Source organism: Desmodus rotundus, chromosome 2 (genome assembly GCF_022682495.2).
Source record: "Desmodus rotundus isolate HL8 chromosome 2, HLdesRot8A.1, whole genome shotgun sequence".
Taxonomy (NCBI): Eukaryota; Metazoa; Chordata; class Mammalia; order Chiroptera; family Phyllostomidae; genus Desmodus; species Desmodus rotundus.
Genome location: NC_071388.1, coordinates 146410817 through 146426125, shown reverse-complemented (window position 1 = coordinate 146426125; position 15309 = coordinate 146410817). Strand labels below are relative to the sequence as shown.

Below are 15309 nucleotides of genomic sequence, written 5' to 3'. Positions count from 1 at the left end.
TTCACTGTCATTTTCACAGTGTCTGATGGGCTCACTAGACAAAAACATCAGCTCCTTTTCAGTCTTCAAAATACTTTTCAAATTTCCACTTTTGATGTGGCTTCTTTGGGTCACAAGCAGCAACTTTCAGGGTCTTCTGAGAAAAATTTCCTTCCAAGCATAATAACTGATGATAGTTTGCAAAAACAATGTGATTTACCTGCAGAGAAAGGGGATCTGGGAATGAGCCACAGACTGAATTTGACCATTGAGATGTAAAGAAATGGAAAACAATAAAAAAAATAGGTATTTACATTTTTATTATTTAGGAATTATCCTAACTAAATTAATAACATAAACACAGACTTTAGACACTATTAATTTTATCTCTCTCAAACTAAGTTCTCACACTTCAAAGATGAATTTTCTGATCATATGGCTGATTACTATATTATTTAAAGAAAATATTACCAGATGGCATTTGCTATATTTGATGGATGACGGCCCCTCACTGATGGGAGGAAAGAAAAAAAAAACACATAACATGACAAATAGTGAGTTAGTTAATTTCTTAATTAAATCCATGCCTTAGAATGCAAATTTGAAATACGAAGTGCTAGAAAAATGATGTATTTAATTCACAAGCTCCCTACCATAATCTCTGAGTACATAATGCCTGATGTCCACAAAATTTGGATGTAATTGGAAAAAATATCAAAGGTACTTCAGGGTTCTATTATTGCTTAATATTTATTGATATCCTAGAAATGGTCAATAACCTCTTAGAAATTGCTAGTGTCTTTATAATTTTTTTCACCTATCACACTTCTCAATTATCCAGGACTATGACAAAGATAATTTTAAATATATATATGTATATTTTGTAATACTTTAAAAACATTATCAAGCAGGGGTGACTTAATAATGATTTATTTTATAGATACTCCTACAAAAATATGTTAGAAAAAATAGACCTCTGGTAAAGCCACCCTAAATGCTTTTATCTACCGAAGCATTTGGAATGTAGCTGAGGTTTAACTTAGATTACCAGGTGTGACCTCTGCACTGACAGGGTGCTCCCTGGACCATCATTGGCATCACCTGGGAGCTAGTTGGGAGCACTGAGTCTCAGCCCGTCATGGACATGTTGAATCAGAATCTGCATTGTAGCAAACTCCCTTGTGGAACTTTGGAAATATGATGCTTGTATAGGCCCCAGGTTTTTGTGAAGGAGTTGGACTTGAGCAACACTGTTCTGGATTACCTACAATGTTCTGCTGCTGGATTGTAAAGAGGTAACCGAATAACTGGCCCCCAGCCCGAGCACACTTGATGTGAGAACTAGTGGTAAAGAGGTGTCATATTTCCCGAATTCTGGAAGTCACCCATGAAACTATTTACTTTTAAGTGGGCATAACCTGGAGTATCTGGAGCATAAAAGATGCTCACCTAGAGAACATCTTTTAAATGCTGATTAATAAATGAATAACTGGAATAACTCATTGGCATCCAGAGTCAAGCTTACTATTACCATTCTTCCTTCCATGAAGCTCCCAACTCCTAATGCTTTCTGGAAGGAGGGAGATGCTCCTGTCATTCATAGTCTTATTTTCCACTTCTTTTGTTTCTTAAGACTTTCATGTCTTGGGGGACTTAGAAGGTTAAGTATGAAAACTACCAAAATAGTGAAAAAAGAAAAATGACAATTTCAAGATATCGATCTCCATGATGTCTATCAGCATGAGAAGGGGACCCCAAGGCAAAGGGTAGCTATATACCATGTTACAAGTCACAGGAACCAACAAGGTAGCAGAACAGCTTTCTAATTTTCGCCATCTTAATTAAATCCCCTTCTTTACAAATTGGCTCATCATTTCCAGAGGCTGAAATTAAACCTATATAAAAATCTGCTAGCCCTGGCCAGGTGGCTCAGTTGATTGGAGCGTTATCCCATGCACCAAAAGGTTGGGGTTCAATCCCCAGTCAGGGCACATACCTAGGTTGCAGGTTTGATCCTGGGGCATATGTGGGTAGTGGCTGAACTATGTGTCTCCTTTCTCACAATGATGTCTCTCTCTTTCTCTCACTCTCTCTTCCTCCCCTTTCTCTATCTAAAATCAATGAACATATTCTTGGGTGAGGATTTAAAAATAAAATTAATCAGCTAATAAACCTTAAGTTTGACAGAGGGGCCAACCCACTTTGTAAATAGCCCTATGTGATTTAAGGATGGCCTGCTTCTAAATATTTTCTCATCAGCCTAAAATATTTTCTATTTTAAGATTCACTTCTGGAGATAAGGACTTTGTTCTCCTTCCTATATTCTCTCTCTCTTTTTCTTTTTCCTTTTCTTCTTCCTCTCTCCCCCACCCCTCTTTTTCTTGCTCCCTTGCTTCCTCCCTCCTTTGGGAGAGAGTTAGGGAAGCAAGAGGTAAGATGCAATTTTTTTGGTATGTATTTATAGATTTTCTCAACACTATAAAACATAAAAATAGCAGTTTATACACTAGTAATTCCTCATTTTTTAAAATAATAATCATTGTCACTAAAGAGAAAAAAATGTTCAGGAAGGATTAAAATATAACAGAGAAAATCTAAAAGGAGATAAACTGGAGAATGTGTGGCTCAGGACCTGATTTTGACCGTAGGCAGGAAGAAAAATATCCTGAAGAGAATGGTCACTGGCTGTGGTATCAAAAGGAATGGAGGCACTCCAAGTAAAACAGCACGCTTACTTTGGGGCCTGCCCTGAGTAAGATGATGGTCTCTACATCTCACTGCATTTAGAGGATTTGGTGGCTACCTCCTACTGAGGTAGTGGAGATTTTGAGAAGGCAGGCCTGACATTATTTCTGCCACTCCAAGATCCTACATGAATGTTTCTCACTTTGTACCCTGCTAAAATAGAATTGGGAAAAGCTGAGAGGACTTTGTGTGAATAGGGTATTACAGGGGTATTCTGGTAAATATTAATCACTGGACCTCTGGAAAAACACCCCCTGACTTGTAGCATGGCTATCAATACTCCCATCATGGCTGCTTTCAAGTTACCAAAGCAGCATCACCGCATGCACACTCGGTAAGCTGGCGGTAGCTGACTCCAGCATCCCCAGAGAGCCCAGGCCTCTGGAAACTGAGTGCATGAGATGTGTTCCTGTTGGAAAGAAGCAGAATGTGCATCCAGATGCATACTGAAATGCAGGCTTATAGGGAGCACATTGCTTCTTGCTTCCCCCATATACTCTCCCTATAAAGTTTTCTGGTAAATGGTGCAAACCAATTCTCACCTATAAGCCTGCCTTTTGACATTGTTAATTGACTGAAGCAAATGACTTTTAGAATCAGATGATGAGAACTGCATAACCAATAAAATCTGGTGACTACTATTTAAAATAACTGACTTTAAATAAGTTTGTAAAAGAAGAAAAGAATTTGATGATTTACACAAAATATGTTTATCTTTCTGTAAGAACTTTTACACCACCTTCATTGTCACACACCCCTTTATGTCACACTTCGTTTAAAGTTGGATTTGTGGTAAAGGAGGGGCACAAATATTCTGCTTACCAGTCCTGAATGGAAGACTGATGTGGACTTATGCAGCCATTTCAGCCCCTTGTTCCTGTTGTCGCAAGGCTGCAGCCTCAGGGCTCCCTTATCAGGGACGGGAGCCAAGCACCATTCTTCATGTTTGATGAGTCTTAACCAGGTGTAATTAAACTGTTGTAGCTGTGGAAGAAATGAGTAAGAGAAAATCACCTCAAGCAGAAAACACAAGGAAGGGCTTTGTTAAGTATTTTTGTAGCAAAGGTTAAGAATATAGGCACTTTGGTCAGATGTTTTGCAAGTATTTAAATCCGGGTACTGCTACTTCCAACCGTGATAACATGAGCATATTATTAATCCTGTCTAATCCAGTTTTTCTCCATTTTAAGTTGGATATCGATTTAAAAGTGTCTATCTCAGAGGCTTGGGTGATGAGTTGTCAAGGGTTTAGCACCCACAATAAATGTTAGTTGCAATAATACAACTTAATACAGTTAGTACATTTATGTAAATAAGTGTCATTTCAGGTGTTCTGAGTCCCAGCCAATGCTGGTGCTCGAAGTATTGGAACATGCAGGATTATGGCCTTGAGCCACTGGGGCTCAGGGAGACCCAGGTCTCAGCTCTAAATCATAGACAATTGGACTCTTAGAGGGAGTGTTAAAAATCTTCCTTTGCTGATAGCACAAGGAGCCATCAGGTTGCTGCTGTGTGAGTGCCCCCAGTTCATAGAAACTGCTCTTGAAGAAGTTTGGTTTTGGGGAGTCATCAAGGTCTAAAATAAATACCAATTCAAGTAATGGAACCACTTTTCAATTTTTATATATTTTCTCCAGTTACTTACAACCTAGCATGGTCTGCCTGGTTAATGTACTAGAAGGCTCTGGGTCTGTGGGAAATTTATTGTTTTACACCAATGTAAACATATTAGGGAAAAAAATAGGGTGCTGGTAAAACCATCCTAAATGCTTTTACCTACTGAAGCATTTGGGATGTAACTGAGATTTAACTTAGATTACCAAGTGTGACCTCTGCACTGACAGGGTACTCCCTGGACCATCATCGGCATCACTCAGGAGCTAAGTCTCAGCCCTGCCATGGACATGTTGAATCAGAATCTGCATTGTAGCAAACTGCCCAGGTGATTTGTGGGCACATTAATTTTGAGAATGTGGAAGAAAAAGAGGTTTTATGGAAAGTAACCTCCCAGGGTGATCTGATCATAAATTCCTCACTAGGCAGGTCATGGTGGGTATTCCCCCCTGTCCATTCTTCTGTGCATATAGGTTAACATGCCTTTGAGATGTCCCCTTAAAGACCCCTTCTTCTAAACATGACCACTGTTTCAGACCTCTGTTTCTAAGGCGTGAGAGCACATGATCTGAACTATCCTGTAATCCAATCCCCTCCTTGCTTTCTCCCACATAGAATCTTCCTCACATACCCCACTTAATCTCAAATTCATAAAAGCAACTGCAAAACAGTTATTCTCTGGAGCATTTGAGATCTTACTCCCTGGCATATGCCATCGTGTTGGCTCAAATCAAGTCATAAAAATTCTCCATAGCTTTGGATATTACTTACGTTGACAAGAAGCATGGACATATGTCACAATATAAGGAAGCTATGTAGCTACTAAGAGAAGCTAGATATTACCTTGCAAAGGGACATCTCAACTGGTTGAAAAGTTAACTAAAGACCCTTTAGGTAAGATGAAATACAGGGCCTGATGTTTCAATCCTAGGGCTTTATTCCTTTTGCACTTTTTTTTTGATAAATGCTATAGTCACTGGTTTGGTCTTAAGTCTCATTAATTCTGGCAAAAATAAGTTAATTTCCACCAAGTTCCTTTACTTTTTATTTCTCAAACAAACCACAAGAAGCAGAAGCTGAAAAAAAAAAGTAACAAGACAAAAAGGGAGATGGGCATTTGGGGAAGGCAGGGGCTACATATTTCAGACCTCCCCCTTTTAGCATCCACCCGAGAGACTCAGTGGCTATTGAGACCAGAATTTGGGTTTTCAGATAAAATACTGGTTAAGCAGGCCCAGAAAGTTACTAAATGATGAGTCTTGAAGGATTGCATTATTTAATATTTTACTTCTATATAATTTGGACTAATTGTTGTTTTTGTTTTACAATGTGTGAATTATTTCCCCTTTGAATTATTAATACACACAAGTTATTTCTTTCAGTTGATTTTTGACACTTCTCTTTCCTGTCTCCTTGTCTTTCCCAATTAAGGAAGAGTTCCCTTAGCTGCAAGTTTACAATCCATAGCTGGATCATAGCCACAGAGATGACAAAAATGTCTTTTCTTCCAATAGCAGCTTAAGAGGTAGAGATGGGATGGGCTTGAAAATAAAAGCAGTATCTCTAAGATCAATCAAAGCTGTTTCAGCAAGCCTATATTATCATCTTATAATAATTTCTCCAACAAAGAGTGCCCTACAATTTTAGGGGAATGAATTCTATTGATGAATCAATGTTCTTGTGAGTCCTATTTGGCACCCAAACCAGAACCTGTCCCCACAGAATAAGAATGGATAGGGAACACGTGATGGAGAGAGAGATGCCATCACCCAGAGCTGTGGAGTCCCTGCTCTATTCTCCTTCTCCCAGCCATTGTGCTTGAGACCGTGGGAGTTTTGCTGCAGGATTTTCCACCATGGATCATGGACCTCGTGACTTACATTATTTTCTTACGATATGAAAGAATGGGGGCAGGGGATAGAATCAGAGAATGAAATTGCTCCCTGAGATTCTTTAAAAATATGTCCTGTCTTTTTTTATTACTTTATCTTTACATGTAATGTGTTATTTTTCACTTTTTTTGTTTCTGTTATAGTAGTGAACATTTGTGGAGCATTAAGTGTTAGGTATTGTTCTACATCCTTCAAAATATTGCCCAGTTCAGTCTTCACACTAGCTTTAGGGTAGGCACTCATCACTGCCATCACCCAAGGGTTAACAAACTTACAGAATTAACACTCTGTGCAAGTGATGGAGCCAGAAACTGTGCTCCTGGTAGGTTGACTTCAGTACCCACATCTTTACATTTAGTGGTGGAGCTTCTCATCACCATCCTCATGATTAGATAAAAATTAACTATTTCTTCTATAGACAAAAATACATTTGGAAGGATCTGATGAATGTGTCCCACCTTCCACTTATCAACTACTCCAGTATCGTCAACTGCACCTGCTGTGAGAGAGCGATGCCCTCCCCCCCCAGCTCAGCCTACCTGGCTGCTCCCGTTACAGTCTCCCAGAGTGGCTGTGGCGTTCTCAATGGAAATGCATTTTCCCAAGGCCACGTTAATAAGCTAAGAAGCAAAATATAAGATATGCATTAAGAAAAAAAATATTTTAAATTAGCGCAAGACATTCAGAAAACACAGACTCTAAAGCTACAATAGGGTTAAATGATAGTTAATAGCTTAGCAGTACTTAGCACTATAAGATTTTAGTGGTTGCTATCTCTAACAGAGACATAATGTGATCTTGCTAAAGTACAGCTTCAATCTGTCAATTTAGGCCTGTGATTTAGCCACAGAGCCAACAAACAGAAGCTTTTAATTAGCCCTTGCCTGGAATGCTGAATAGGGAATGAGAAAAAGGTGGCATGGGAAGTAGTTATTTTCTTGGCTCAAGTTTGATGCATATATTAAAAGTCATTGCATATACTTACAATTTAATCAAACCAAGAGTTGCTTACAGGCTTTCTTGCGAGGCTGACCCCTCCAAGCTATCTGACTGCTTAGGCAGTGAATCACAGATAAATTGAGTCCTTCAAGAAAAGCAGATTTCCAGCTGATTCCCTGTCAGAATCTTCCTAATGACTCAGGCAAGCTACAATTGATTACAGGAAAGTCACGAAAGCTAATACAGAGCCAAGCTTAAAGGCAGTTCCTGGCAGGCCCCCAGATTTTTAATGGATTTGCAGGGTCAAATATGGAGGCAGCTTTCTATAAGTCACCATTTAACGCAGAAAAAAAATGTTGATTATCTTGCTCCTTTTGACATCCTGGGCAGGGGTAACGAGATGGTGGGTCAATAGTGCAATTTAGATTTCTCCAATTTGTAGAAATGCTGTGTAGAAACATGTTTCTACTCTGGAAAGCCTGCTGACGTGGGAGGCAGTGAGGTGCTAGTTGCCAGGGACACTACTGGTGCGCTTTCCAGCTCCAGGTGCCTAGCACAGAGCTCGAACCCCGGGGTGTGCCTGACGCAGGCTGTGTGGCTCACAGAACTGCCAGCGGTCTTAACTCAGTGCTCAGTGGGCCGTCCGCACTTCTACATGCATAGCTTAGCTGTCCAGAAAGTAAGGGGCACTTTCAGGGACCAGAAAATGCAGAGCTAAAAAAAAAAACCCCAAAACTAACCAAAAGCAAGTGAAAAAACTGCAAATAATGTAAGCAAGGGACCAACATTTTAAGGACGGGAAAAAAAAACTTGGCCATGGATAAGCCAGAGAGGTTAGAATTGTGGTCTTCCACATAAAGAGGAAAAACTAGAGTAAAGATCCTCAGTGGAGTGATGTCCTGGGAAAACAGTTTACCCATTAAGGGAGTGATGGGGAGGCACAGGGAGGCCGCAGGGAGGCTAGATTCTGCCTGGGATAAAACCTGACGCCGACCTTTCTTTGGGTTCGAGATGCACATTTACACTCCTTGTATCGCATATGAACCCTGATAGACCCTCAAGACACAGAAACAACATAAAATAGTAGTAAGTTGGTTAGTTCTGGGGTGGCTGGGATGCAAAAACCATTCTAGAAGGACAGGAACTCGGTCAGAAATCCTCGGAGAAAGCCCCATTCACATTTTAAAATGGCACAAGTGGAGAAAACCATCCAGCGTCAGGGAGTGGAAGCAGTCACAACGCACAGAAGGAATCATCCACTGTGAACTTCAGAGACGAGTGTTAACAGAGGTGCGTGAAGGTAGAATAATCCTGGAGATTAAAGAAAGGAAGTGCTTTCTCAACTGTTCTTCGGATCTTAACAGAGATAAATACGAACTCCTGTACTTGTGGATTGTTTGGAAAATGTTCTGTCTTCGAGGGGTTGGGAAAACTCTGGCCGCACCTGAGCAGGTGGTTTTACTCCAGAACTTCCTAGAGCCTTCAGTACATCCCCGTTCAGCTTGCTGCACGGAAGGGAACTCGTAGAGTCGTTGCCAAACACGTAGAGTGTTTGACCAAGGATTCCCATTTTTGGCAGCACAGCTAATAACATTGCCCAGAACAGTATTTGGAAACCCCGGGTTCAACAGATTTCTTTGTATTTATTTTGTATAATCTCTTCTTCCAACACTGAAAAGCATTAGAAGGTAAGAGAAATCTCTTCTATCTTCGCCCCCCTCCCCCACTTCATCTGAAGATCTGTTTCCCTTCCCTCTTATCAGAGATTACTGGAGAAATTTCCTGCAGACACTTCTTTTCTTCAGAACAAATAGTCTTTGAAGTGCTAATAAACTCTTATTGTGTGTTCATTACAAATGATTTTTAAAATGGAGTCTTTGTTTTATTTTTAAAGAATTATATCCATGATTTTATGATAAATCATTTAAATCTTTCTTGTTTAAAAAATCAGGTAGTATATCAATTTTAAAATTTTCATTTTGAATTATTTTACTGCCTAAATTAGAAATAGGAGTTACCCGCCCCCCATCTTATCACAGAATTGCTAAGCATTAGGCTATAGGCCGTTTGCTAACAGTTTAATCCAATATAAATACACACGATTGGTGAGGTTATTTTATTTATGCCAAATATTTTCAGTTTAATAAGAAATGGTTTGTTCTCATTTAAAAAAAATAACTTCACTGGATTTAAATTCCTAAATATATAGATTGAAAGAAGGGAAAATGTAAAGCAAGTAACGAAAAGTTGTGGAGTTCATTTTCTTGGAAATTTTCAAGATTGCCTATACAACATAGTGGTCTAGTTAATCTTACTCTGCACTGCCTGGAGAAAGGTCCTATTTTTTTTGTTAATGGTAATAATGCTCCCTGCTGGTTGCTTCAGGAGGAAGCGAATGACATCTTTATTAAAATATGTCTAAGAAAAGCAACAAATAGTGAGGAAAAATAGAAGAAAATAATTTAAAATCATTTAAAATATTTTTTTGCATTTGATATGTAATAACTCCAGCATCAGCAGATGGCTGTTTCATTAGGAGAGCTCTTCAAAAATTTCGTAGGCAGGCAAACGGGTGAGCCTCGCAGAGGAGATGAAAGACAGTTTTTTAGTTCCCTCTGGTGGTTGAAGTTGGGTAATGCTCTTGCTGAGATTTTGTGTTAGCACCGGAAAAATTACTATGGTAGTTTTTTTTTTTTCTTTCCTGCTCAAGAGATAGAATTTAAAAATATATAACATTTTAAAAACAATTTTATTTATTTATTTTTTAGAGAGAGGGCAAGGGAGGGAGAAGGAAAGGAAGAGAAATATCAATGTGAGAGAGAAACTTTGATTGTCAGCCCCTTGTATGTGCCCCAACCAGGGACCAAACCCACATCCCAGGCATGTGCCCTGACTGGGAATCAAACTAGCAACCTTTTGCTCTGCAGCACAAAGCCCAACCATCTGAGCCACACCAGTGAGGGCCAGACCTATCATTTGAATAATGTATAAATCCAGGTCATCTTTCCTAATGATTTCTCTAAGAGAAAACATCAGATTGAACCACCTCAAGTAGTGCTATTCTATTTTGACCTATAGAGATGGCAATTTTATTATAAATTACAGTACATACAAACAAGTCATATGTACCCATTTGTCAGCTGAATTTTATAAAAACAGAACAAATTTTAAGAATAGTTTCCTCTCTTTCAAATTCTTCCAGGATCTCCCTGTACCAGCCAGGGGAAGGACTTTACTAAGTCCTTGCCATCAGGAAATGTGCTAGGCAGAGAGTGGTTGGTTGGATTGCAAAGTCCACTTTCTAGGAAGAACTGGAAAAAGTTGTCTTTCAGTTTCTCCTCTTTCTTGATTTTTTCTTAGCTTTGTACTCTGTCCAACCTATCTAGCTCGGTTTCATCCCTTTTGGTATATTACATTGCACCTTGGAATTTTCTTTCCTATTGTCTAACAATTTGTTATTTTCAACCCATGTTTGAAACCTACCAAACTCTGATTAAATCATGCCATCCCATTACTTAACCCTACTCAATAACTTACCATTACATTCAGAAGAAAAGGAAAGGAGGGAGGGAGGAAGGAAGGGAAGGAAAAAAGGAGGAAGGCAAGAAGGGAGGAAAGAAGGGAGGAAGAATTCTTACTCTGCCTACAAGGGCCTAAATAATCTGACTCCGCCCTGCCTCTTCAATTTCACCAGGTGCCTTTCTTCCCTCCTTCACACCCTGACAACAACATTCGTCTTTTCCCAGTTCTTGAATGCCTTAGACAGTCTCCTGTCTTAGAGTTTCTGCACAAGGGTACCCTCCGCCTGGGGCTCTCTTCTTTAGAGCTTGGCTGACAGTTGGCCTTTCAGGCCCAGTCTTCAATATCTCTTCAGACTTGACCACTCTAAGTTAGAAGAATTTTCATTTGTGGCTGGTTTCCTAAAAGAGAGCTATTATATTTATTTACATTTCAATCATTTGTTTGTTTATAATCTTGTTCTCTACTCAACTTTAAGGTCCAAAAGAAGAGGTCAAGCCTACATTATCCATCACCCTATGATCCAGTTTTGAAATATTGCTTGGTTTATTGATACTCAATAGGTATTGCTGAATTAATCATCCACATGGCTGCCTAGAAGCCTCCCTCAAATTTACCTTTATTTAATCCTCAACTCTGTTTTGTCTCATCTGCACTCATACTTGCTATTTATTTATAATGTAATAATATTATTCTTTCCCACACATTTTCAAAAGTGTTTTGGCATTTCACTTTTATGAAGTCAGACTTCAAATTGCTGCTTGAACTTACCATACCACAAGCCCTCACAATGGGAGCCTTCAAGTCAGGAAAAACATTTTCCAAGTACCATTTGAAACTTTTGCACTTTAGTTTCTTTCGAAGTTCTCGTTGCTGGGTGAGGTTGCCGACATCAAGGCCTTGGTCTATGAGGTGATCCCCATGGCCGTAGAACAGCTCCTTGTACTCATCAAGCCAGACCTCAGCCACCCGCACTAAGTTCCGCTCCACCGTCTTCATCCGGTCTTTGGGGAAGGAATACGGGTTGTCATTTCGGAATATGTGGCCCACTCTGGAACAGGGAACGATCTCAATTTCACCACCACACATCCACACCTGGAACAGTTTAATGATAAGCATCAATTATCAGATCATTGTCCACAAATTAAGGGCAATTAATAGCAAGAAACCACCTGACGACTTCCCTCCTCCACCTTGTGTGTAGTTGTCTCACCTTCTAAAATCTTCAATGGAAAATTTAACTCAACAAATGTATTTACTTTTGTATATTGCTGTGGACCATTTTAGGATTAGTTAAATATACTTTTTTCCTTCCCTTCCCTGCAATATAAATTTCTTTTTCCTAAAGAAATCCTCACAAAATCTCAAAATGTAAAATGAGTTCCTGCTTTCGCTGAATCAGGGAAAGGAGTTTATATTTATGTTTTTTTTTTTTTAAATGCAACTCGAAAACCATTCTTCTTGTTCAGGAGTTCAAAGTAATATCCTTTTTACTATAAATCACCCCAGTCCCTAGGAAAACAGTTGCTTTTTGGATGCTCTTTACTACGGCTGTTGCCATGGCTTTCTTAGATATCAATCAATGGTTGTATAATTACGCAGAGTTGTCTGACGTGTCCAAAGCTGCTGCGCTGTGGCCTTTGGTGGCACGCCCTGGGGTCACTTTTTGTACTTCTGTCACTTGTGCTCTCCAAGATGAGCCATAAATGAATGATTTAATTACTTCTAATGTATTAGAAAAATGTTCTAGGAGAGTTATTTTATATTAAGTATGAATCCTACAGCGTTTACACGGAATGGCAGACAATTACTTCCCTCATATTCAGATGCAGAAACAGTGGTGTGAAATATTGAGGAACTCCCATAAATTTCACGAGTGCTATCGATTCTTCCAAATTCAATCTCGGATATGAAAACATTAATCTAGAGGCCCTAAAATTTCTGTGAAATTTCCTTCCAGAGGCAATAACATATCTGATTGCATTAGTAAAAAGAAGCCATTAAAAATGATAAACTCGTAATTGGAAATAAAATTTGAGAAAACCTTGGTCATACCTTGAATGACAGCTCCATATTTTCTCCACCCCAAACATCAAGTCCAGGATCATATGTTCCAAGCTCAAAAAAGTAGTTTTTATCAATAGAAAATAATCCACCTGCCATGACGGGGCACCTATAAAAAGAAAAGGTTGTTTTTTTACACTTGCATGTCATGGGAGCTCGACCTTTAGCATAGATCCTCTGTGCAGTTGTGATGGACTCAGGAGACATTTCAGAATGGCTGCCAAGTGTGAGGTCTTGGAATGGAGTCACAAACAGCACTTGAGTGACGAGTTCCTTGATTCGTGCTGGTAGAGCTTAGTTAGAGTCAGCAAAGGTGGGGCCTGGAACTCGGATTGTCTGTATCCCAGATTATTCCGAATACATTCTCTTCCTAACATTATGTATAATCTGAACCCTGCCAGATTAGAAGCAGGGTCAGAGCAAGATCAGAGCAAGAGTGTTACATTCAGGCAGATCATACCCAGGTATGAGTCCCAATTTCTTCTGTTACTATCCATATATCCCTGGAAAAATTACTTAACTCTTAAGTCTTAATTTTCTCCTCTCTATAATGGGATTACTACTACCTCTCTCCTATGGTTACAGACTGGGTTAAACACATAGTGCTTGATGAATATAGTGCTCCTGTTCACTGGCTGGGAATGTCAGTCCTAAGAGCACACACCTGGCAAAGGATACGTGTGTTTTCTTAAGGATTAAGCTCAGGGAAAGCATGCTGCAGTACATAGACTGGTCTTGGGCTTTCTCTTGGAACTTGCTGCCTGGAGTCTACATAGGTTCTCTCTCCAACAGGGAAAGCTCAGGGCTCCCACCGCACAGCCTGAGGCCGACTGCTTGCTTGTCCATTAGGGCTAGACTTTGGGGGAAGTGTCCAGAAGCCTCCACTTTGGCTTCAGGTATAAGTTGTGTTCTTCAATCCAGCTTCTCCAGCAATAAAGCCTCAATTTTAACTCCTATCCAGCTTCTGTGTCTATTTACTAATCCATTCACAGAAGCTGGCACCCCTCCCATGGAAAGGGTAAGACTACACTCAAAGAAAAAACAATCGTAACAGTAGCTATTATTATTATAATGATACTTTTATTACTATTATTTACTCTCTTAATTTTTACTCATGTTGACTTTAATATTATGTATGTTTATATAGCATTTATGCAGCATATTTAACTAGCTTAATGTTCTTTTAGGTTGTAAATCCCAGAGAACAATAATCATGTTCACGAATTTCTCTACATTCAGAGCTGACTAGGGTGCAATTGTCCATTTAAAAAATGAGCTTTGGTAGTGGGAAATTAATTCTTCAGGAAGATTTTGTTTACTTTTGGTAATCTATTGGCTACAACTGCAAATCTTTTTTTTTATTGATTGATTTTAGGAGAGAGAGAAAGGGAAAGAATGAGAGAGATTGGTTGATTTTTGTGTGTGACCCGACTGGGGATCGAACTCACAACCTTGGCATATTGGGATGCTGCTTTAACCAATAAAGCTACCTGACCAGGGCTACAATTATAATTCTTGATGTCCTATAGAATGACAGGACATACTTCTTTTGTGAAATTGCTTCCTATACCTTTAGAAAAAGACACATGACTGCTTTCTAATCTTAAATTTTACACACTTACCTTATTATATCAGTTTCTTTGATCTTGTTTTTTGCAACAACATCTGGAGGAATTGTTCTCCAACCAAAGTTCATGGGCCACACAAAGATGCCTCTTTGAAAGTTGTCCACTGTCATGTAACTAGTCCAGGGAAAAACCAAAAGCGCTTCCTGAGATCATGCACGCGTACTTAATCGACCTGATGCCAGGTCCCATTTAATGGATACAATAAGTGTTTCTGTAGATGATTTTAGATCACTACAAACTTCTAAAAGCCATTTCAAGAAAATTTTAAGTACAATTTACTTTAGTGACCAATTGGCTAACTTGCTTATTTTTTTAACTTAAATAATATAGCCATTTTTGAGGGGGAAAAACCCAACTTCCAGGCAGTAGTTTTTTTCCCCCACAAAAAAACTAAACTTAAGGAAAACAAATACTTTTCAGTTCAGTTGAATGGAAAGGGGAAAGAACTGGACAATGGTGTTAAGGGTTATAAATTCATGGTAATCAAATAATCAGATTTGCCCACTCTGATCCTAAGATATCTACCATGTATTTCCATTTATTTAAATTGATACACTGTGTATTTCTTAGATTTGCAAAAGTGCACACATGATGAGTATACCAGTACTTTCTGTCGTTGCCAGCTAAAGACTCACTTAGAAGTAGCTTGTGGAACATGACAATATTACCTCATATCCTTATCATTGATGACTTCAATTACTGGACAGGCTACTTTCTTTCTACTTAAATAAACTCTTTCCAGAAGAGGTTCCAACCAACCAATGTTACATTCCACGTGAGAATCTAAGAATGTCAACACATCACCTAAAGAGCCAGAAAAAAAAAAATCCATTTGAAAATGCGATAGAAGGTCTTAGATATTGTTTCTGAAGTGTGGGTGTAAAGGCATTAATCTTTTCTTCTTACTGATTTCCTTGTCTCTATAATTT

The 15309-nt window shown here is 39.0% G+C and overlaps 1 protein-coding gene across 1 annotated transcript in view; it reads right to left on the bottom strand.

Annotated features, from left to right (window-relative positions):
• Positions 1-15309, bottom strand: part of GALNT5 (polypeptide N-acetylgalactosaminyltransferase 5) — a 36993-nt gene continuing 21684 nt past the window's right edge. The window contains exons 4-10 of the mRNA XM_024579871.3: positions 15049-15184; positions 14375-14494; positions 12744-12861; positions 11460-11783; positions 6770-6850; positions 3547-3708; positions 1-199 (exon numbers count right to left, since the gene is read on the bottom strand). Of these exons, the coding sequence (XP_024435639.1) occupies positions 59-199; positions 3547-3708; positions 6770-6850; positions 11460-11783; positions 12744-12861; positions 14375-14494; positions 15049-15184 (1082 nt within the window). The 3' untranslated portion in view covers positions 1-58. The remainder of the gene's footprint in view (positions 200-3546; positions 3709-6769; positions 6851-11459; positions 11784-12743; positions 12862-14374; positions 14495-15048; positions 15185-15309) is intronic.